Genomic DNA, 25,004 nt, shown 5'->3' with positions numbered 1-25,004 from the left:
TTGAATTGATCCCTTTACCATTATGTAATGGCCTTCTTTGTCTCTTTTGATCTTTGTTGGTTTAAAGTCTATTTTATCAGAGACTAGGATTGCAACTCCTGCCTTTTTTTGTTTTCCAGTTGCTTGATAGATCTTCCTCCATCCCTTTATTTTGAGTCTATGTGTGTCTCTGCACATGACATGGGTTTCCTGAATACAGCACACTGATGGGTCTTGACTCCTTATCCAGTTTGCCAGTCTGTGTCTTTTAATTGGAGCATTTAGCCCATTTACATTTAAAGTTAATATTGTTATGTGTGAATCTGATCCTGTCATTATGATGTTAGTTGGTTATTTTGCTCGTTAGTTGCTGCAGTTTCTTCCTAGCCTCGATGGTCTTTACAGTTTGGCGTGTTTTTGCAGTGGCTGGTACCAGTTGTTCCTTTCCATGTTTAGTGCTTCCTTCAGGAGCTCTTTTAGGGCAGGCCTGGTGGTGACAAAATCACTCAGCGTTTGCTTGTCTGTAAAGTATTTTATTTCTCCTTCACTTATGAAGCTTAGTTTGGCTGGATATGAAATTCTGGGTTGAAAATTCTTTTCTTTAAGAATGTTGAATATCGGCCCCCACTCTCTTCTGGCTTGTAGAGTTTCTGCTGAGAGATCAGCTGTCAGTCTGATGGGCTTCCCTTTGTGGGTAACCCGACCTTTCTCTCTGGCTGCCCTTAACATTTTTTCCTTCATTTCAACTTTGGTGAATCTGACAATTATGTGTCTTGGAGTTGCCCTTCTCGAGGAGTATCTTTGTGGCGTTCTCTGTATTTCCTGAATCTGAATGTTGGCCTGCCTTGCTAGATTGGGGAAGTTCTCCTGGATAATATCTTGCAGAGTGTTTTCCAACTTGGTTCCATTCTCCCCGTCATTTTCAGGTACACCAATCAGACGTAGGTTTGGTCTTTTCACATAGTCCCAAATTTCTTGGAGGCTTTGTTCATTTCTTTGTATTCTTTTTTCTCTAAACTTCCCTTCTCTCTTCATTTCATTCTTTTGATCTTCCATCACTGATACCCTTTCTTCCAGTCGATCGCATCTGCTACTGAGGCTTCTGCAATCTTCGCATAGTTCTTGAAACTTGGCTTTCAGCTCCATCAGCTCCTTTAAGCCCTTCTCTCCATTGGTTATTCTAGTTATCCAGTCTTCTAATTTTTTTTCAAAGTTTTTAACTTCTTTGCTATTGTTTTGAATTTCCTCTCGTAGCTCAGAGTAGTTTGATCGTCTGAAGCCTTCTTCTCTCAGCTCGTCAAAGTCATCCTCCATCCAGCTTTGTTCCGTTGCTGGTGAGGAACTGCGTTCCTTTGGAGGAGGAGAGGTGCTCTGCTTTTTAGAGTTTCCAGTTTTTCTGCTCTGTTTTGTCCCCATCTTTGTGGTTTTATCTACTTTTTGTCTTTGATGATGGTGATGTACAGATGGGTTTTTGGTGTGGATGTCCTTTCGGTTTGTTAGTTTTCCTTCTACCAGACAGGACCCTCAGCTGCAGGTCTGTTGGAGTTTACTAGAGGTCCACTCCAGACCCTGTTTGGCTGGGTGTCAGCAGCGGTGGCTGCAGAACAGCAGATTTTCGTGAGACCACAAATTCAGCTGTCTGATAGTTCCTCTGGAAGTTTTGTCTCAGAGGAGTACCCGGCCGAATAAGGTGTCAGTCTGTCCCTACTTGGGGGATGCCTCCCAGTTAGGCTGCTCAGGGGTGAGGGACCCACTTTAGGAGGCAGTCTGTCTGTTCTCAGATCTCCAGCTGTGTGCTGGGAGAACCACTACTCTCTTCAAAGCTGTCAGTCAGACAGGGACATTTAAGTCTGTGGAGGTTCCTGCTGACTTTTTGTTTGTCTGTGCCATGCCCCCAGAGGTGGAGCCTACAGAGGCAGGCAGGCCTCCTTGAGCTGTGGTGGGCTCCACCCAGTTCGAGCTTCCTGGCTGCTTTGTTTACCTAAGGAAGCCTGGGCAATGGCAGACGCCCTCTCCCAGCCTCGCTGCCGCCTTGCAGCTTGATCTCAGACTGCTGTGCTAGCAATCAGCGAGACTCCGTGGGCATAGGACCCTCCGAGCCAGGTGCGGGACACAATCTCCTAGTGTGCTGTTTTCCAGGCCCGTTGGAAAAGCGCAGTATTAGGGTGGGACTGACCCGATATCCCAGGTGCCGTCTGTTACCCCTTTCTTTGACTAGGAAAGGGAACTCCCTGACCCCTTGCGCTTCCCGAGTGAGGCAATGCCTCCCCCTGCTTCGGCTCGCGCACAGTGCGCTTCACTGACTGTCCTGCACCCACTGTTTGGCACTCCCTAGTGAGATGAAACCGGTACCTCAAGCAGAAATGCAGAAATCACCCGTCTTCTGTGTCGCTGGGGCTGGGAGCTGGAGACCGGAGCTGTTCCTATTCGGCCATCTTGGCTCCACCCGAAAAACACAATTCTTATGTAAATGACTGTCTCATGTCAAAAAATGTTTATTTAACTCATTAGCAAGGAATGGTAACAGGATGGCAAAACTTGTTTAAAGAGGCATAAGGAAGGCCAGGTGCAGTGGCTCACACCTGTAACCTCAATACTTTGGGAGGCCGAGGCAGGAGGATCACTTGAGCCCACAAGTTAAACACCAGCATGGGCAACATAGTGAGACCCAGTGTCTACAAAAAATAATTAAAAAAAAAAAAAAGCCAGGTGTGGTGGCACGCACCTGTGGTCCCAGCTAAGGAGGCTGAGGTGAGAGGATCACTTGAGCCTGAGAGGTCAAGCCTGCAGTGAGCCACGACCTCACCACTGCACCCCAGCCTGAGCGACAGAGCAAGACCCTGTCTCAAAAAAAAAAAAAAAAGAGGGATACAGAAACTTTATATATATATATATACATACACACACACACACACGCATATATATACATATATATGTGTGTATATATATGTATATATGTGTGTGTGTGTGTGTATAAAGTTAGTGGGATATATATATGATATATCAGCCAGTAGGGAAAAGAAATGTTGGAATAAGATTTCTAAGTTGGAATCAAAGCTGCACAATAACTTGTCGGGAAATAAAATCAAAGCCTTTGAGGTTATCTTTTCTGAGGGGAGAAATGATTTGCATCTCTACCAGACAGAATTCAATTTGCATCTTATCACTTTTCTATAAGTTGCCATCCACCTTTGCAGAGTCTGACCTCTGAGCGAGAGAAACAGTGAGAATTGCCACCCCCTAGACTCAGACGCCCCTGCAGCAGGCTCGCTAGTGTCTAGTGTGCCTTATTTCTCAGGGCTTGATCATATATCTTATCGCTTCTGTCCTGGACCCACCACCACCTCTCTTCAAAATGTTAATAGCTTCCCTTAAGTCTGATTCTGGCCTGGGACCATTCATCCCTCCCTGATATCCTTATGCATCTCTGTTGTGGTCAAATGTACTTATTTCTAGCTTGTAAGTTTGTGTATTATCTGTAGGATGTTCACTTTCAAATGGTGTACTTTCTGAAGGTCACTCCATTTCCCTCATGTCCAGATTCTTGGAGAACAGTCCTATCGTCCTCCTCCTCTACTGTTGGTCTGCCATATGACTTGTCAGGCAAGGCTATAGTAAAGATTAAATTGAAGGCTGGGCGCGGTGTCTCATGCCTGTAATCCCAGCGTTTTGGGAGGCCAAGGCGGGTGGATCATTTGAGGTCAAGGGTTGGAGACCAGCCTGACCAACATGGAGAAACCCCATCTCTACTAAAAATACAAAATTAGCCAGGCATGGTGGTGCAGGCCTGTAATCCCAGCTACTTGGGAAGCAGAGGCAGGAGAATCACTTGAACCCAGGAGGCGGACACTGTGCTGAGCCAAGATCACACCACTGCGCTCCAGTTTGGGCAACAAGAGTGAAACTCCGTCTCATTAAAAAAAAAAAAAAAAAAGATTAAATTGGTAACACTCTAGCCCAGGGCATGTCTCTTCCTCTCTCTCAGATGGGGTACAGAGCTCTTTCCTTGTCCCAGGCTCTTCGTAATGTCAGGCATCAGCAATCTCTACAGTGGGGAAATAAAATCAAGACAGTTAGCATTGAGTGCAGTGGGAGTTTGGTTAGTTGCAACTTGTCATCCTTCCTGAATGACAGTGTGCCTGGCCTTCAGTCCCACAGGCCTTGAGGGTGGGTGGATGGTGTGCCACCCACCCAGAGCTGCAGGAGATTCCTGATTCAAGGAGGCCCACATGGGCCTGAGAGGAACGGAGGTGAATCTGTTGCAGAGGGAATGGGAAAAAGGGTAAAAGCTGGAGAAGGGCCAGGTCAGAGCCAAGCTGGGAGCTATAAAGCAGAGGCTGAGTCAGGAGGGGTGCTGTGAGCAGGCAGCAGGCAGGCCTGAGCAAAGACACCCACAACAGGGACTCTGCCACAGCCAGCCAGCTTGGTGGTGGCTGGGGCAAGTGCAAAGGACCAGCAATGGAGCTGGCAATAACTAGGGGACCAGCTGCTTGCTTGCAGCTTGGTTTGATCTCCTGGAGAATTTGCAGAATGATCTAGCTCTTTCATTTTTGTTACTATGTGAACCAGTAGATGTGTGAAGGTGCTCTGGGATGAATGAGAAAGGCAGCACCTAAATCTGCCACAGATCTTAAAAACTGTGCAACTTTTTGGTTGGGATTCTGCTCCCCAAGGGCCAGGGTAGCCCCTGGCTTGCTTATACTTACAGCCAAAATCCCAGCTACTGACTCTCTCATTGTTGAGCCCCCATTTTTGCAGCTCTTGGTGCCACACTGTTGCCAGAATGCAGCAGGAGGTGGCATTTGGAGCAGCTGTTCCTTTCTGTCCTCGGCCAAGAAGACTCCCCAGACAGGAGGGCAGCAGCTGCCTTCTGACCCAATTCCTCTCAAAACCCCTGAGTTTCTAGTAGTATAAACTGAGATTGCTGCTTCTTGGGCTGCAAGCTTCCAGTTTAGAAGACTGTATTCTATTTTGTTTTCTTCCAGCACCATAGGTAGTGTAGGATTGTCCTCAAAACTGGCATTACTTAAATTGTCAGAGTTAAAGGAATGGGGCTACCCCAGTGGTATCTGTCATGAGTAAACCAAAATGCCTGGTGATTTATGGGAAAACTCTCTCTGAGAAGTAGGTGTCAGTTTGGTCCTCAAGGCTATTGGGACGAGGGAGTGAGCCATAGGGAGCTGTCAGAGCTTGAGGACTGCTTCTGGGATGGCTATCACTTGCCATGACTTGCTCAAGACAGCAGATGCAATTGCCCTTAAAATCCAAGTGGGGAGGGTTGGCTCTGCAGCTAAAGCCTTTCACATGTGTCAAAATTGAAAACATAAGCATCGGTTTTCTGATCTTGGCCTTGAGGATGTTGTTCAAACATGTTGATAGACTTGCTTAGAAATATAAAACAAGGCTGAATGTGAATCATGGTGAACCCACCCTGCCTCCTGCGAAAGCTTCTGTTCTCAGGAGGGTTAGAAGCAATTGCAGCACATGCTGACGAATAGTTAAAATTGAACTGAGCTTTGTAGAACTGTATCCTAGCCCTGAGTGTTATGTTCCGAGAAGCTCATTGGCTCTTTCAGAACAGAAAAACCTTGCAACTGTGTTCATGGTCCAGGTTCCCCAGAGGCATCCTCTAGTCAGCACAAAAGACAGACCCTACAAGAACATTTTTGTTTCACGTAGGCTAGGGTAGAATGCAGAGCCAACTGACAGGATGGTGAGCCATAGGAGCATGGAGCAGGACTTTATGCAGATGTTCTTGGAAAGCCACAAAGGCTCTGATGAGAAGAAACCCAGTGGACATGATTAATTATTCATCTTTAGTTGGTTGGGCAGTTGGAAATGAATAAAGGCTGCCTGACCAGCTAGGAGATTACATGTCAAAAAAAAAAAAAAAAAATCATGATTTGGTGGAAAGAACACAGCAAATGAGGTCAGATATTCTAGTCTTGAATCCTGGTGCTTCTGCATTCTAACTGGACAAGTCAGTCCATCAACTTTTTCAAGGTTCAGTATCCTCATTCTTGGAAAGGTAATGATTTTGCTGCACAGAGGTGTTGGAAGATCAAAAGCAATCATATGTAAGAAAGTAACTGGATAAGAGATTCATTTCCAGGGGTAAGGGGAAGTATGAATGTAAACCTCAGAATCCTAAGAATTATTTTTGCACAGGAAGTAAATCCAAGGTAACCACTACCAATCTCCAGGTAAACAGGGCTATATGGCACAATTTATTGTTACTGGTTTGAGAACAGCCCCCTGTGCTCCCCATTTTTGTTAATTATTGATTTCTAGACTCTTTTATGTAGTTTTAAAATAATTTTATTTTTGTTAATTTGCCATTACTAGGCTATTTCCAGGAGAACCATATAGCTGGCTATTAAAATTCAGTATCCTTTAACCTTGGGAGATGTCTCTGGAGAAATAGATTACTTTTAGATTTCAACTATTTATTAGCCTGTCATCCTGAAGAGTTTTCCGTCAACTCTTCAACTCTGAGGCTCAGAAAAACCAAGGCTCTTTGCCAATAACTGTGACCTTGAAGTTAATGAGCTACTCTGCTAACCCACTCTGGTTGGCACTCATCTCTAATGCTTTGGTTGGTGTACTACCATTGGTTGGTGTTGTTAGTTTTAGGTGCCACTCTTCCTTGTGCCCCTGGGTTCTGGCCTGTGGTGCAGACACCCAAGAATCACAGGCCAATAGAGTCATGAAGAACTTCACTATTATTCCAGGCCCACACCAAATGTTTCCTCAAATGCAAGGATTCTGGTTTACTATGTTGGAAAACATGCCTCAGATCTAAGACCAAAGTGAGTTTCCTAGCTCCCATTGAAAGCTTAAGATTTAGCACCCTGACATGTGGGTGCACCTCAAGGATATGTCTAGGCCTGCAGAGCAGAAGCTGATGCACTTTCCCAATCAGCCGTAGGCACAGAGTCTGCAGGACTGCACCCCTGTACCTAGTTGCAAGTGGAATGGAGATAGCAAGGAGGATGCCCCACCCTCTAGGAATGGTGGCGATGGTCCCTGCCCCAGGTGTGTTGCTTGCCATGTGGAGAAAACATGGCTAAGAACAAAGACACAAAAGGGGTAAAAGGGCAAGCGATCCCACAGATAAAACCAGAGTGGGACATAAGCAGGAACCTCGGGCAGAGAGATTTTACCCACTAGTAAACAGGGTCTGAAGAATGTCAATCTATTACCAATCCTAATAACTACTAGCCTCCTTCTGATTTTTTCCCTTCTCTCACTATTTCTCCTCTGCATCCCTTTGAGAAAGCAGCATGGAGATAGAAGGAAAAGGACTAGAATAGGCCAGGTGCGGTGGCTCATGCCTGTAATCCCAGCAATTTAGGAGGCCATGGCAGGAGGTCAGGAGCTCATTTAGGTCAGGAGTTCAAGACCATCCTGGCCAACATGGCGAAACCCTGTCTCTGCTAAAACTACAAAAATTAGCCAGGCAGGAGTGGCATGCGCCTGTAATCCCAGCTACTCGGGAGGCTGAGACAGGAGAAATCGCTTGAGCCTGGGAGGTGGAGGTTGCAGTGAGCCGAGATCGCGCCACTGCATTCCAGTCTGGGTGACAGAGTGAGACCCTGTCTCAAAAAAGAAAAAAAAAAAAAAGGACTAGAATAGAATATAAATCAACAATATTTCCTCCAGTGAAGGCTCCTTGGAGGAATAGCTGATTCCAGATCAGGGATAAGAACTATTCATGGTGAGTCATATTTTGTGTCGGAAAGTAAAGAAGCGACCAAAACCAATGCATCCTATCAAAAGGACACAGGAGTCAACATGAAAGACTTCCTGTGGCCAGAGATGAGAACATTTGAGCATCCAAAAGAATAATAATGCAACTGATTGAAATGCGTTGAATAGGCTGGGCATGGTGGCTTACGCCTGTAATCCCAGCACTTTTGGAAGGCCAAGGTGTGCAGATCACTCGAGATCAGGAGTTCAAGACCAGCCTGGCCAACATGGCAAAACCCCATCTCTACTAAAAATATAAACATTAGCCGGGTGTGGGGGCAGGCACCTGTAATCCCAGCTACTCAGGAGGCTGAGGCATGAGAATTGCTTGAACCCAGGAGATGGAGGTTTCAATGAGCCGAGATTGTGCCACTGCACTCCAGCCTGGCCGACAGAGTGAGACTCGGTCTCAAAACACAAACAAACAAAAAATGCATTGAATATATCAAAATTTATAGGTTCATATTGATCCCATCCCCCACCTTCCCCACACACAAATTCTCATTGGGCCACCATTCAAAGTATTTAGTGAACAAATTCCCTGTTCTGAAATTGAAAGAATTAGCATTCATTCATTTTGCCCTTCTTGTAAAAGTTGTATTTCAGAGTAACAAAGCAGCACTAATTGATAAAAGAGAATTCTCCATTATAAAATCATTTAAGCTAATAAATACAGAAGATATTAATAGGATTAGAAAAAGATTATCGCTTTGCAACCCCTAATGAAATTTTGATTCAGACAGTGATCAATAAATAAAACCTTTAGATTAAAGATTGATGAGAACCCTTACAATAGAGGAATGAGGCTGTCATCACCTGAACCACCCAAAGTAGGACAGCTAGACATGATGTGATAGGAAGCACTGTGCCACCTGTGAACTGTTCCTGCCCCCAGTCCCCACCTCAAAGCTAACCTCGACTCAAATCAAGCGTCTAGAGTTAACTTCCATTTAGAGAAATGTGGGAGACAGAGGAATATGCTACAGAGCAAATGACACAGTTTCAGCAATAGATCAGCAGCACAGGGGGAAGAACGAGAACCCACCACAGGTAAGAGGAGATTTAACAGACTTAACACAGAGGTAGTGTGTGGATTTTGTTGGGATTCTGACTTAAGCAAGCCAACTTAAAAAAAATTTTTTGAGGCTGGGCACAGTGGCTCACACCTGTAATCCAGCACTTTGGGAGGCCAAGGCGGGCGGATCGCTTGAGCTCAGGAGTTCAAGACCAGCCTGGTCAACATGGCGAAACCCTGTTTCTACTAAAAATAGAAAAATCAGTTAGATGTGGTGGCGCATACCTGTAATCCCAGATACTCAGGAGGCTGAGATAGGAGAATTGCTTGAACCCGGGAGGCAGTGAGCCAAGTTGCAGTGAGCCGAGGTCATGCCACTGCACTCCTGTCTGGGTGACAGAGCAAGACCCTCTCTCAAAAAATTAAAAATAAAATAAAAAATCATTTTTGAGACAATTGGGGAAATTATGGACTAGGAAGTGGTGGCTATCATGTAAGAAGAGTTGCTGTTGCCAGTGAATTAATGATGTGGAGATTATGAAAGAAAGTGATCATATTTTTTGGAGGTGTATACTGAAGTATGTAGGAGTGAAATGACATGCGGACTGGTGTTTGCTTGAAAACACTCCCCCGAAGAAGAGAAGGATAGCTGAAGGAAACATGGCAAGCTCTTGGTGGTGAATAGATGGGTGTTCCAACCTCTCTATTCTAGAATATGTATGAAATTTTCACTAAGAATATTTTCTTCCAGTGACTTACTCTTCCTTTCCTTAGGAAAGAGGAGCAGAAATCTCCTATCTGGCCTGAGGCAAGAACATAATTGTGGAACAGCCTAAATATTTCTCTCTGCAACGAGTATTTATTAAGCAACTGTGTGCTAGGCAAGGAGAGAGTGTGCTATGGCAAGATCTAAACTTTGCAGTCAGAAGCCTTGGTTTGAGCCAATTCTCTGTTGCCATCAGTTTGATCCTGGGCAAGTTGCTATTTCTCTTTGAGCTTTCATTTCCCTGTCTATACATGATGTGCTCCACAAACTAGTAGAGACAGTAATAGCTCTTTGCTTTCTAAACTGCTCACTCAACTCCCACAGGCCTTACTAGCAAGAAGTCTAGCATCCCCCGTTGGAGGACCCTCCCCCTACCTTCCTCACTGTCCGGGAATCTGGGTCTCCTCAGCCCACAGGTAGGCAGGCCTGGCCCTGGTACCAGCAGTGCCCTCCCTCTCGTGTCCACACAGTGTCGACCTTGGAGCTTCGTCTTGCCTGGCTACTCTGTCATGGGACAGCCTTCCTGATTCCCAGCATGGCCTTGGGTGATGGGTGAGGGGAATGGCTGGAACTCCAGAATTAAATCTCTCTTAGTTCACACTCTCTTTCTCTGCAATGATTCATGAAGGCACAGGACATCATGGCTGATCCTCAGCCTCATAAGGTGCAGGACAAGCCCTTTCTGTCTGACAAAATACTAACCCCACTATGTGACAGGTGCTGCCTTAGGGGCTTGAGCTATATCCATGAGCAAAAAGGACTCCTACTCCCCTGAAGGAGCTGGGGAGTGGGGATCTGCCACAAACCTGAGCCCAGGCCACCAGCAAATTCTTCCCCTCTTCCCCTGGTGAGCATTGCTTTGGAAGGTAGGGGTGCTCTCAACCACACAGTGTGAACCTAACTACTTCTCTCTAAGCATCACCAGCGAGCATGTTAGATGGGCAGTGGGTGGTGGGGCCGGTGCTGGGTGCTGGGTGTCACTAGGCTACACACACACATAACCCCACACACCTTTTATGTAGTAAAGTGGGGCTTACTACTCTATCCTTGTATAAGTGAGGGCAGACTGAGAAAACTTTGTATCTGTCACCTCTTAAAATGAAGACTCTTACCCATCTTACGGAATCATTATAAGGATTAAGTCAGATTTCTTCACTGGGCTGTCCTCATAAAGGTTGTGTTTTGCTCACTGCTCTACTTTTTTTTTTTCACTCTATCCTGTGAAATATATTCTCAGTCCCTAAAACAGTCCCTGACGCACAGTAGTGTCCAGTGTGTGTGCACACACACACACTCACATGCACACACAATGATGGAATGAGCATGCGAAGAGGGCCGTCTCAGGAAACATTAGCACCGCAGATTCTCAGTCGGTCTGGAGTGGGTCTGAGACTGCATTTTCACTGGCTCCTGAGGGTGGCTCCTGTCCAGGGGACACTGAAAGTGGTGAGGCCGAGAGGTGCATGTTTAGTGGCAGGAGAATGGAACCATTAGGCACTTGGTGTCTGGAGTCTGACAGACACGTCCCCACCATTCTTACCTTTGTGGCCTTGGGCGGGTTACATAACCCCAGTGAAATTGAATTTCCTCACCTCTAATATGGCAATAACCACTGGGACTGGCTGGTGAATAGTATTGACCCAGTCAGCTTGATATTTTAGCTGTCTGTCCAGTAAAATAAAAACCCACACACTGACCACTTTTGTATTGCCTTCAGAATGCCATAGCCCTCTGAAGTAAAATCACTGGATATAAACAAAGATACTTGCTATAAGACTTTTAACCTTCACATTTTGCCCTGTATAGCTCTGATTTTGTTTTTGTTTTTGTTTTGACTATTTTACAAGAATGTATTCATGCATTAGTTGTGTAAAAACAAATATACATATATAATTACAGTAGAAAATTAAGCCAGACCATTGCTTGAAGTCTTTGTGGAGGGCATCTGGTACAACTTGATAAAACCCGTGGCCCCCTCAAAGCGTTAACTGAGCATCAAGCGCTGAGTGTGCTGCTGGGCGCAGTGCCCAGTGCGGTGAGAGCTTGGGGACTGCTACATATTCATGTGTGTGCCTCTGGAAGGCAGGCTTTTCTTCCTCTTGTTCACTGCTGTTTCTAGCACCCCATGCTGTGCTTACGATATGGTAGGAACTCAATAAATATTTGGTGAATATACAAATGATTATTTTAGCCTCAGATGAACACTCGCAGGTGGTCAGGTGAAGGAGTGAGGGCTGGTGGAGGAGTGAGTCTTTAGCCAGCTGTAATTGGCCTTAGATGCAGAGAGACCCGGGGTGGGGGGCGGGCCGCAGCACTCAGGGTAGATGCCTTCAGTTACCAAATCAAACCCTAGACAAATGCTGAGGGAGCGAGTTAAGCCGAGGTGCAGAGCAAGGTGTTGTCATTGAAACACATTCAGGTCTTTTACATAGTGTTCCGTGATGGTGCTCATTGGGGGTTCCAGAGCAAATAAAAGGATGAACTTCATGGTACTTGCCCAAAGAGAGGATACACTGAGCACTGTGCTTAGCAGAGCACCAGGCAGGAGTGGGGAGGCAGGAAAGGCCTTTGGCTTATTCCCCGACATCTCAGCAGTTGTAAAGGGCTGCTGCGGGCAGCTCCTCTGACCAGGGGTTGTCCCAGGAAAATAGTAGAAGTCAACTTGCCCTGGGGAAGTTCTCTCCTATATCCCCCTGATGACGACTGCAAAGGAGGGAGGGACGACCCAGACGTTCCAGTTCTCCTCCTTTTTCAGCTCTGGTTGGGAATTCATAAAGTCCAAGGATATTCTTGGAGTGGGAAAAAAAAGCTGCAGGATTGGTGCAGGGAGCTGACTGATGCTGATATTACAAATCATGATGTGACTAAAAGTCGTGTGAAAAGATTGTTCATCAAGAAGTTGCAGAAGGAAAAGTCTCCACCCCAGCTAAATATTCACATCCTGTTTTCTCTCTCTTCAGGTGACCTTGTACAAGGACTCTGACATGGAGGACTTTGGCTTCAGTGTAGCAGATGGCTTGCTGGAGAAAGGAGTGTATGTCAAAAATATTCGCCCAGCTGGGCCAGGAGATCTTGGTGGCTTAAAGCCCTATGACAGGCTCTTACAGGTAAGACCTCAGGTGGAATTTTAATTCCTTGCAAGTAATTTCTCACTGGGAGCTTCCTCCACATCCTCCTGCATATTTGGGGCCCTTTGCTCTTTTCTCTGTCAGCCTTTGTCATCAAGATTATGGAATCAGTAGAAGCAAACAGCTGAATAAAGAATTTTCAGCTCTAGTAAATTCTAACCCAGACCCCAAAGTTCTGTGGTTTATTACCAGTTTTTTTCGGCACTGAGCTCAGAGCCATCTTTCCCAATCCCACAGACTCCACCCAACCGCGGTCATCTCCCACCGTTGCACAGTAGTCCCATAAATATGACGTAGTTATCCGACTCCAGGCGCCACCAGTCTAGTCCTTCCTACCACTCATCTTCTACATGACCTACAAGGCCCCAGGGATTTGGCCTCTCCTTACCTTGCCAGCATCTTGTCTTGCCTCTTCATTCATTCATTCATTCATATTTGAGACAGAGTCTCGCTCTGTCACTGGAGTGAAGTGGCGTGATCTCGGTTCACTGCAACCGCCACCTCCCAGGTTCAAGAGATTCTCCTGCCTCGGCCTCCCAAGTAGCTGGGATTACAGGTGCCTTCCACCACACCCAGCCAGAATGCAATTTGCTGACTAATTGGAGGGTTGATGATGGACCTTTGGAAGTTGACGGAAAGTTAGAATCTTTTTTCCTTTTTTTTTTTTTTGAGACAGAGTCTCACTCTGTCTCTCAGGCTGGAGTGCAGTGGCACGATCTTAGCTCACTGCAACCTCTGCCTCCTGCATTCAAGTGATTCTCCTGCCTCAGCCTCCCGAGTAGCTGGAATTACAGGTGCACGCCACCATGCATGGCTAATTTTTGTATTTTTAGTAGAGACTGTGTTTCACCAGGTTGACCAGGCTGGTCTCATACTTCTGACCTCAAGTGATCCACCCCCTCGGCCTCCCAAAGTGCTGGGATTGTAGGTGTGAGCCACTGCCCCCAACCTCTTCATATACTCTCTAGCTTCAGCTGGATTTGTTTCAGGAATGGCGTATGCTGCCACCTCCTGGCCTTTGCACCTGCTGTGCCCCGAGCTTGTGGCACTTCTCTGCTAAACATGCACAGGCTCCTTCCCTGCTCCTTAATCTGCTTCAGGTCCCTGCTCACGTGCTGCTACTTAAACCACTGTCTAAAAGGGCCCTTCCTGCCTCTCCATTCTTCACCTTTCTTTCTTGGTTCATAGTACAACCACAGATGATGCTAGTTATTTGCTTATTCTGTGTTGCCCACTAGAATGTAATTCCATGAGGGCAGCGATTTTACTCTCCACTCTATTCTCAGTTCCAAGAACAATGCTGTCACATAAAAGTGCTCAGTACTGCACAGCAGAATAGAAGCACATTGGCTTTGAGCCTTATATACTCTTCCATTTCTCTGAATGCTCTTCTAATCCCTAGGCCTTAACCTGCCTCATTCCGACTCAACTTTTTGGTCTCACATAGAACAGCAATTCTCAACCTTGACTGAAAAAATGGAATCACCTAGAGAATGTATCCCAATGTTCAGATCAAATGCCAGACCAATTAAACCAGCGACTCTAGGAGACAGATACAGCATCGGTGTGTTTTTACACCTCCCCCAGTGATTCCAATGAGCAGCCAAGTTGAAAACCACTAGTTTACAGGACTCCCCTTCAAAGCCTAACTTCACCAGACACCACCCAACCTCCTTTACCTCAAGTCTGGACTAGGGGCCCCTCCTATATAGAACAGCAGCTTTTTCTTTTGGTAGAATTTACATTATTAAAACTGCCTGTTCGGAGGTTGCAGTGAGCCAAGATCATGCCACTGCACTCCAGCCTGGGTACAGAGCCAGTTTCAAAAAAAAAAAACAAAAACACTTTCCTGTTTCCCTGCATATACTCCCCAGCAGATTGTGAACTTTTTGAGAGCAGGGAGAACTCATTTCCCATTATATGGTATTTGATATCTCAGTATCTCTCACAATATCTGAAACCAAAAAGCTGAACCTTGCTTACTTTAAATATAGTAACATTGTGGTCAGGTATAGTTTTATTTAGGAAAGCAGATTTCTGATCTTATGTACGGTTTTTGGGAAGAGCATTTTGCAGGAAAATTGAGTGGGTTGAAGTCAGTCTTAGCAGTGTACTCACCTGGAAACAGTTTGTCACCAAACAGCTGACTTTCAAAGCAGGAGGCTGCCACTGATTGGTTGGCTTTCAGGGAAGTGTTCACTGAAGCAAGTTGTCACTCATCAATTCGATAGTTTTGGAATCAATTCTGGTGATGATTTTTACTATGGCAATAGAACAATTAGTCTTATCCTAGGAGTTTGGGGACACTTTGTTTTCCACAGACACGCTAATATTTGCTGAATGAATAACTATGGACAAGTTACTTACCCTCTATGAGTGTCTTCCTAATCCATAAATTAGAGCTAGGCCTAGTCTCATCGAAGTTGAGGCTGTAAAAGTAGACTACATTCAGATTACAAAGGGCCTTGAATGTGATGCTAAAGCTCTTGAACTTTATGCTGGAGGCATATTAGTTTCCTAAGCAGGATAATGATACAATTGGTAACATAGAAAGGCAATACAATATTATTGTGGGTGTATCAGAGGTGGGTTGGGGAGGAGATCACAGGCAAGGAGTCCAGGTAAGGGTAGGTAAGATAAGACACCTCTTTCAGAACTAATGAGTCTTTAATGTTTTCAGCACATTGTGATAGAGCAGTCTGGGAAGCATTTGGTGGTTTGGATCTGTTGGTGAGGAGAGATGTTAGAGCCAGAGTTAAAGATTTAGGATACTGAAGGGTGGGGTTTAGGACAAGTTGCCCTTGGTGGCCTTATAACAAAGAAGAGAACAGAACCAAGGATGGATTCTAACAGTAACAAAATGTATGTATGTATGTATGTATGTATGTATGTATGTATGTATGTGAGACAGAGTTTCTCCCGTCACCCAAGCTGGAGTGCAATGCGATCTTGGCTCACTGCAACCTATGCCTCCCAGGTTCAAGCGATTCTCCTGCCTCAGCCAGCTCCCGAGTAGCTGGGATTACAGGCGCCCACCACCATGCCCGGCTAATTTTGTATTTTTAGTAGAGATGGAGTTTCACCATTTTGGGCAGGCTGGTCTCGAACTCCTGACCTCAGGGGATCCGCCCACCTCAGCCTCCCAAAGTACTGGGATTACAGGCATGAGCCACTGCACCTGGCCACAATAACCAAATGTAAAGGACAGGAAGAAATAAAGGCAGGAAAGGACTGAAAGCGAGCAGTTAAAATGGTAAAAGGATCAAAACGAAGTGGGGTTGTAGAACTAAGGAAGGAGAGTTTTAAGGGTGAGGAGGTGTCAGGAGCGGCAAATGCTAAACGCCAAGGAGGATGCAAACTCCAGAATATTCCTGGATTTGACAAGTAGGGTCATTTTCCAGCAGTGCAATGTGTCAGGGGGGATCTGAAAAAACTGAGGAGAGAATGGGAGGTCAAGGAGTAGAACCGGCATGTGGGTGATTTTTACAACTTGTGTTGGTGAAGGAGAAATGGAAGAAGATGGGTGCATGTGTAAGCTGAAGAGGGGATAAGCTCATTTTTTTAAAAAAAATTTTCTTATTCTTAGTAGAGACAGGGTCTCACTATGTTGCCCAGGCTGGTCTCAAACTCCTGGCATCAAGCGATCCTCCCGTCTTGGTCTCCTCAAGTGCTGCGATGACAGGTGTGAGCCACTGCACCTGGTGGAGCTCACTTGTAGGAGAGGTAGTTCAGCATGGTGATTCAGAGCACAGGCTTTGAGATCAGCCAGTTGGCCTGGGATTACATTCTATGACCCTTACCAACTACTGATCTAAGGCAAAGCTCTTAACCTCTTTGTGCCTTGCTTTTCTCATCTGTAAATTAGGGATAATATTCAGCACTTGGAGCACCCCCACTGTGGGTGGGGCCACCTCCTTCGCATGAGGATAGGTAGGATGTGTATGTCTTCCTTACCCTCGAGAGTCTTACAATTTACTAGTAGACAATGGCAATTGAGCCAGTAGCCATGTCACAGCATAGTCACAAGCGTAGACCTCATGGCGCTCATTTTAGCACCTTCATGACTTCAAACAACTTGTTGCACCTGAAATGTTACTCTGGGTTTTGGGAATTATGGTTACAATAATTCACAATGGCTGTTCTTGACCTTTCAGGTGAATCATGTCCGAACCAGAGACTTTGACTGCTGCCTTGTTGTGCCCCTCATAGCAGAATCCGGGAATAAGCTGGACCTGGTTATTAGTAGAAACCCACTGGCTTCGCAGAAGTCTATAGAACAACAGAGTCTACCAGGAGATTGGAGTGAACAGAACAGTGCTTTTCTCCAGCAGCCTAGCCACGGTGGTAATTTGGAGACACGAGAACCCACCAATACACTATAGCAACGCTTTTTATAAAGCAGGGCAAAAGACAATATCTACATGGTGCTAAAAATCCCTTTAAGATTTCTGTGACATTTGAAGCACAGATAATCACGTGGCATTAACTGCAAGCACAGGGGTCTTTTAAATCTCTCTCATGGCTCATGTTCACTTCCCTTTTCAAGTTGAAGAGGTTTCTTTTTTGGTGACCACTATGGTATATGGTGGGCAATGCCCTGCCAGTCCCAACAGTAGAGAAAAATAGGCCGTCCCCCGAACTCTACAATTAACATCAGAGGAAATTTTTTACAAGTTCACCTTACTATCAATCACTTTTTAAAAAGAGAAACGTCTGTTTGAAAATATTCTCTATGATGATTTCCTTAATTCACTTTGAAATCAGTTTCTTACTATGAAGTCGTTAATGTAAGAACTTGACCAACAAGGCTTTTCTTCTCATAGGCTGGCTCTACTAGGAGAACTAGTGTTTGGTAAACTGCTGGGACTGCCACAATGAGAGGGGTACAGGTATAAAATTATCATCTTAAAATGTTTCAGCAATGATGCACGTAGGAGACCATAATAGGTGGTGGTAAATGTTTTGCCCACGTATAGGAATGATTTTAACTAAGATGTATGCTATTCCCTATGCAACAAATTATCAAACAGGATATGTCTTGTGACCTGTTTTTTTTTTTAAGGACACATTTTTAATAGCTGAAAATCTCTGATAATGAATTAATTAGAGTGTGTAGTAAACACGAGAATTAATTATATTATCTTATTTTTAAAATTCAAGACTAAGAACTTGAGAGAATGAAGAGTCTATTAAAATGAGGTTCATCTTAATGATAGGCAAACCAAACTCATACTGCTTGACATGTTTTGAAAACTGGTAATATTGAGGGTGTACAGCACATGTACTTAAAAATGACACTGGACTATCTTTTGTTCTGAGCCATGCCACTTACCGAAATTGTAAATACATTTTTCACAAATGCATTGCCAATTATTACCATCCCTCAAAGCAATAAATTGTAACAGTTGCTTTAAATGTTTGTTTGTCAGCAACTGTTTTCATTTGTTCAGATATTTTGAATAGCTACACTAATAACTGTTATTTGGTGAATATAAAAAAATAGATCTGTATATTGATGGTAGACTCTCCATATTGAAATGATTATTTTCCAAACATTTTCATCTTGGTCAATAATTCAAACAAACAAACAACTACTAGGCAAAGCATTCGAACACTGTGTCCTTTGTTTAAGGAAATAAATAAAAATCACCTTTCTTTTTGTGCAAAAAAAATATTACTTCAATCACATTTCAGAACCGCCAGGGCAAGAAAGTATAAAGCAGAATCATGTTAAAAGAAAAAAGAAAAAAAGATCATGAGTCACTTAAATATGTATTTTTATTTGTAACAAACAAGTATTAAACTGTAAAGTATTTTTGTACAAATTTAATACTTTAATAGCATGGTATTTATCGTCTATGTATGGTTTTGGGGACTTCAAAATTGTTCAAATATTTGTATGGAAAAAATAAAACCCTCTACCAAATGGAATAAACAGTGATTTTAAAAAGCCAAATAAAGAGGATATGCATTATTGGTGTTTTGAATATATTTCAATGTTCTAGCCTGAGTCCTACACAATGTTTTGTTTTGTTTTGAGATGATAGTTTCACTCTGTTGCCCAGGCTGGAGTGCACTGGCACAATCTCAGCTCACTGCAACCCCTGCCTCCCAGGCTCGAGTGATTCTCCTACCTCAGCTTCCCAAGTAGCTGGGATTACAGGCGCCCGCCACCACACCTGGCTAGTTTTTGTATTTTTAGTAGACATGGAGTTTCACCATGTTGGCCAGGCTGGTCTCAAACTCCTGACCTCACGTGATCCACCCACCTTGGCCTCCCAAAGTGCTGGGATTACAGGCGTGAGCCACCACATCCAGCCACAGTGTTTATTTTTGTATAATTTTCTAAAGGTGAGAGGTTTTCCTATCAACCTGAGAAGCACCACTGAAGAGTAGGAACCTGGGTATTGAAATTGAGTCCGGGTTTGAGTTCAGGCTCCAGTACTTATTGGTAGTATGACATTTACTCACGAGTCAGCTTCTCTACCTGAAACTGAAGGTCATGTCTGTACCAAAGGATCATTCAGAAGATAAGGAGTGAAATATATGAGAATGGGCTAAAAACACACACAGAAATACCTCCAAGACCAATGGTACATTTACGGTAGGTGACAAATATTGATCAAGTATCACAACATCCACCTCAGAGAAAATTACATGTATTCTATGAGGCAGATTTACATAAACTGTTAAAATGTACAAACTTTAATTATGCTATCTTTAAAAATTCACATTTCATTTTTATACAGCTGCATTCAGTGTGCCCAGGGTTACGTTCTGAAAGGCAGAGTATTTTCTAACACAATGAGAGTCATGTGACCCCAGCTGACGATCTATTATTGCAAAAATCCAAGCAACTGTTCAAATTGTTATTGCACTCTCCTCACTTCTGCATCAAGCATGAGGCTGAAACCAGTGAAATGTGTAGTTAGAACAGATTTTGTGAATAAAGGCAAATGAGAAGCTATATTTCATGTGAAAGACAGATATTTCAATTGTAATCAAAACTAAAATGAATCAACAATAGAAAATGGCTGTTAAAAACAAAACCAAAAAGCTCTTATGATTTCAGGTAGCACTTTTCAAATACAGTGACCAGGCCAAAGGAAGAGCTAGGGTCAGCCAATGAGTTCTGAGTACCCGTCCTCTTAAAAAGGGCAGTGACAAACTATGAAATGAAAAGGTTTGGAGCTATGCCACTGGAAGACTGGCAGAAGAAACTGGAGATAAGTAGCCAGATGGGGCAGAAGAGACAAGGTCTGAACTATATAAGACTCAGGACTTATGAGCAGAGGTTCCAATGAGGTAGATTTCAGCTTAATATAAGGAAGTAATTTCCAACACCAGTGTTGCAAAGTGGTTTTCACCAAGCAGTGGAAATGTGTGTTCACCTTTAGCATTGGAAATGTGTGTTCCACTGGTGACTGATTGATAGGTGTTTAGCAAATGGTAAGCTGGGGTAGATGACCCTTGCAATTTTAACATGCTGGGATGAAATACTATTTGCTTCCAATTTAAATTTTAAAAAGGATACTAGAAGTATCCTCTTTTACTGAAATTTTTTTTTTCATGACAGACCGGTAATGGGCCAGAACCATAACAAGGTTTGAGGGAGGCACATCTCACATATGCACGTGAACACCCATGCATCAGGCTTATGAACTACAAAAGGATCTTAATGAAATCTTAGAGAATTTTGAATTGGGTCAGCTATTTGTATTTTGGCCAATAGTACATTTATAATATAAGAACTAGTGCTTTGGAATACTCTGTTACATAGTATTAGTTTCATTGTGTTTTTATGGAAAAAAGGTATTTTCAAGTTCTTCTTGACAGTATGAAGCTTTACTTGAGTCCTATACTCTGAAATATAGGCAGAGTTAAAGAAATTTTATTTCTATAAGGTTGTAGTAACCCCCCTGCCCATCGCCTGCGTGTTCCAGGAAATGGCTTACTATAAAGAACCATCCTTCCCCAGGTGACTTAGATAAGACTCACAGATGTTCATCTCCCTTCCCCCATTTACTTATAACAAAATCAGACACAGACTGCCCTGAAAATTACCATTCTTTGCTTCATAAATGATTGGCTGAATTGCTTGTACTCACTGATCTAGAGAAAATATTAAGCTTCCTTCCCCCAGGCTTTTGAACTTTGACCAACCCTCAATTTAAGCCAGCATACAACCCCTCCTTAAGAGGCCCTCCTAAAAGTAATAGGACAAGAGTTAAAATTAATGAAATAGAGAATAGGAAGACAGTAAAGAAAATCAATGAAATCAAAAGTTGGTCCTTTAAAAAGATTAAAATTCATAAACTTTTAGCTAAATCAAGGAAAAAAGAGACTCAAATTACTAAAATCAGGAATGAAACAGAGGCTTTACTACCAGCCTTACAGAAATTTAAAAAACCATAAAGGAATACTATGATCAACTGTATGTCAGAAAATTAAAAAACAGATTAAATGAGCAAATTTCTAGAGAAAAGCTGTCAAAACTGACTCAAGAAGAAATAGAAAAGCTAAATACACCTATAACAAGTAAAGAAATTTAATCAGTAGCTTTAAAACTTCCCATGCCGGCGCAGTGGCTCATGCTTGTAATCCCAGCACTTTGGGAGGCCGAGGCAGGTGGATCACCTGAGTTCGGGAGTTCGAGACCAGCCTGACCAACATGGAGAAACCCTGTCTCTATTAAAAATACAAAATTAGCTGGGCATGGTAGCACATGCATGTAATCCCAGTTACTTGGGAGGCTGATGCAGGAGAATCACTTGAACCTGGGAGGTGGAGATTACGGTGAGCCGAGATCGTGCCATTGCACTCCAGCCTGGACAACAAGAGTGAAACTCCGTCTCAAAAAACAAAAACAAAACAAAGCAAAAACTTCCCACAAAGAAAAGCCCAGGGCCAGATTAATTTAAAGAAGAGTTAATATTAATTCTTCACAAACTCTTCCAAAATAGAAGGGGACATTTCACAACTCATTCTATGTGGTCACTATTACTCTGATACCAAAACCAAACAAAGGCATCACAAGAAAAAGAAACTACAGACCAATATCTTTCACGAATTTAGATGCAAAAGTCCCCAACAAAAAACCAGCAAGCCAAATCCAGCAGCACATACAAAAGATTGTACACTATGACCAAGTGAGATTTACTCCAGGGATGTGAGATTGATTTAACATCCAAAAATTACCACACTGCAACAATAAAGGAAAAAACTACACGATAATCTCAATACATAGAGAAAGGATTTGACGAAATTCAATGTCCCTTCATACACAACAACCTAGGAACAAAAGAGAATTTCTTCATCTCAATAAAGGACTTAAAAGAAAGATCCACAGCAAACACAGTTAAAGGTGGAAGATTTAATGCTTTCTCCCTAATATGATGGACAAGACAAGGATATTCACTCTTGCCACTTCTATTCAACAATATACTAGGGTCTCTAACCAGGGCAATTAGCAAGAAAATGAAATTAAAGGCCTACAGATTAAAAAGGAGGCACTAAAAGCATCTCTATTTGCAGATGATATGATCTCATATAGAAAATCCTAAGGAATCCGCTAAAAACCTACTGTAACTAATAAACAAGTTCAGCAAGGTTGGAAGATACAAGATCAATATATAAAAATCAATTGCATTTCTATATAGTAGCAGTAATGAACCAAAATAAAGAAAATAATTCCATTTACAACAGGATAAAAAATTAAATATTTTGAAATAAATTGAACAAAAAGCATTGTAAATTTAATAAAAGAAATACAAAACTTATACTCTGAAAACTACAAAGAATTAAAGAAGAACCAAGCATGATGGCTCACACCTGTAATTCCAGCACTTTGGGAGGTCGAGGTGGGCAGACTGCCTGAGTCCAGGAGTTCAAGACCAGCCTGGGCACCATGGTGAACCCCTATCTCTGCAAAAAATACAAAAATTAGCCAGGTGAGGTGGTGCAGGCCTGTAGTCCCAGCTACAAGAGTGGTTGAGGTGGGGTGGTTGAGGAGGTTGGACTGTTTGAGCCTGAGAGGTAGAGGCTGCAGTGAGCTGTGATTGCGTGACTGCACTCCAGCCTGTCTTTCCTCAGCAAATGGAAAGACATCTGTGTTCATGAGTCACATGATTTAATACTGTTAAAATGGCAATAGTTCCCAAATCTGTAGGTTTAACACACTCTTCAACAAAATTCCAGTTTGCTTCTTTGCAGAAACTGACAAGTAGATCCTAAAATTCATATGGAAATGTAGGGACCCATAATAGCCAAAACAAACTTGAAAAAGAAGAACAAAGTTGAAGGACTCACATTTCTTAATTTCAAAACTTTCTACAAAGCTACAGTAATAAAGACAATATGGTGCTGGCATTAGAATAGACATATGGGCCGGGCGCAGTGGCTCACGCCTATAATCCCAGCACCTTGGGAGGTCAAGGTAGGTGGATCATCTGAGGTCAGGAGTTTGAGACCAGCCTGGCCAACATGGTGAAACCCCATCTCTACTAAAAATACAAAAAATTAGCCAGGCGTGGTGGCAGGCACCTGTCATGCCTGCTACTCGGGAGGCTGAGGCATGATAATTGCTTGAAACCAGGAGGTGGAGGTTGCAGTGAGCTGAGATGGCACCATTGCACTCCAGCCTGGGTGACAGAGTGAGACTCCAACTCAAAAAGAAAGAAAGAAAGAAAGAAAAAGAAAAAAGATGCATGAATCGGGCCAGGCACAGTGGCTCATGCCTGTAATCCCAGCACTTTGGGAGGCCGAGGTGGGCAGATCACGAGATCAGGAGATGGAGACCATTCTGGCTAACACGGTGAAACCCCGTCTCTACTAAAAATACAAAAAAAATTAGCCAGGCATGGTGGTGGGCACCTGCAGTCCCAACTACTTGGGAGGCTGAGGCAGGAGAATGGCATGAACCTGGGAGGCGGAACTTGCAGTGAGCTGAGATCGAGCCACCACACTCCAGCCTGGGCAATAGGGCAAGAGTCTCTCAAAAAAAAAAAAAAAAAAGATGAATGTATCAATTGAATAGAATTTAAAATCCATAAATAAACCCTCACATTTACAGTCAACTAATTTTTGACGAGGGTACCAAGACAATTCAATGGGGAAAGAATAATCTCTTCAATAAATGGAGCTGAGCAATTGAATTGTCACATGCAAAAGAATAAAGTGGGATCCCTACCTCACACCATATACAAATATTAACTAAAAGTGAATCAAAGATCTAAGTGTAACAGCCAAAACTTGTAAATTATTAGAAGAAAAAATTGTAGTAAATCATCATGACTTTGGATAGGCAATAATTTCTGGGATATAACACCAAAAGCACAAGCAGCAGCAACAACAAAAATAGATACACTGGTCATCATCAGAATTTAAAACTTGGGCCTCAAAGGACACTTAGTCCATTTTCACACTGCTATAAAGAACTACCTGAGACTGAGTAATTTATAAAGAAAAGAGGTTTAATTGACTCACCGTTCTACATGGCTGGGGAGGCCTCAGAAAACCACAATCATGGCAAAAGGTAAAGGAGAAGCAAGCACCTTCTTTACAAGGTGGCAGAAGGGGGTTGGGGGGGAGTGCCACACTTTAAAACCATCAGCTATCATGAGAACTCACCATCACCAGAACAACATGGGGGAAACCACCCCCATGATCCAATCACCTCCCACCAGGACCCTTCCTCGACACATGGGGGTTACAATGTGAGATGAGATTTGGGTAGGGACAGAGAGCCAAACCATATCAGATACCATCAAGTTAATTAAAATAAAATTCACAGAATGGGAGGAAAATTTTGCAAATTATGTTTCTGATAATGGACTTAAATGTTGAAAATATAAAGAATTCTTACATTTTGTGATGGTTAATATTAGGTGTCAACTAGATTGAGAGACACCTGGATGGCTGATGAAGCATTGTTCCCATGTGTGTCTGTGAGGGTGTTGCTGATGGAGACTGATATTGGAGTCAGTGGACTGGGAGAGGAAGACCCACCCTCAGTGTAGGTGGGCACCATCCAGTTGGCTGCCAGTGAGGCTAGAACATAGCAGGTGGACGAACGGAGATAAGCAGCATGCTTGATGAGTCTGCTCCCTCTCTTTCTTCCTGTGCTGTGCCGAATGCTTGACTTCCTCTCCTTCTGCCCTTGGACACCAGACTCCAGGTTTTTCCACCTTTGGACTCTGGGACTTGCACCAATTGCTTCCCAGAGGCTGCTGGGCCTTTGGCCTCAGACTGAGGGCTGCACTGTCAGTGTCCCTGGTTTTGAGGCTTTCAGACTTGGACTGAGCCATGCTATCAGCTTCTCTCCTTCCCCAGCCTATCATGGGACTTTGCTTTATAATCGTGTGAGCCA

At 43.5% G+C, this 25,004-nt stretch overlaps 1 protein-coding gene and 1 non-coding gene across 8 annotated transcripts in view; one reads left to right on the top strand and one right to left on the bottom strand.

The window, feature by feature from the left end:
- GRIP1 (glutamate receptor interacting protein 1) overlaps positions 1 to 18,611 on the top strand; it is a 715,306-nt gene extending 696,695 nt beyond the window's left edge. For 5 of the 7 annotated variants that reach the window (XM_058426061.1, XM_058426059.1, XM_058426058.1 and 2 more), the window contains 2 exons: positions 12,470 to 12,616; positions 16,792 to 18,611. In XM_058426061.1, the coding sequence (XP_058282044.1) occupies positions 12,470 to 12,616; positions 16,792 to 17,019 (375 nt within the window). In that variant the 3' untranslated portion in view covers positions 17,020 to 18,611. The remainder of the gene's footprint in view (positions 1 to 12,469; positions 12,617 to 16,791) is intronic. The other 2 variants (XM_058426055.1, XM_058426056.1) reach the window with 1 other exon arrangement.
- Positions 18,612 to 20,207: 1,596 nt separating this feature from the next.
- Positions 20,208 to 20,311, bottom strand: LOC116479808 (small nucleolar RNA U13). Its single transcript, XR_004251112.1, has one exon. It is a non-coding gene; the product is annotated as a small nucleolar RNA U13 (small nucleolar RNA).
- Between the last annotated feature and the right edge of the window lie 4,693 nt (positions 20,312 to 25,004).

The sequence above is a fragment of the Hylobates moloch genome, unplaced genomic scaffold (assembly GCF_009828535.3).
Source record: "Hylobates moloch isolate HMO894 unplaced genomic scaffold, HMol_V3 SCAFFOLD_12, whole genome shotgun sequence".
NCBI classification, from domain to species: Eukaryota; Metazoa; Chordata; class Mammalia; order Primates; family Hylobatidae; genus Hylobates; species Hylobates moloch.
Note: the sequence above shows the minus strand (reverse complement) of the source record. Positions and strands in the feature narration are given on the sequence as shown.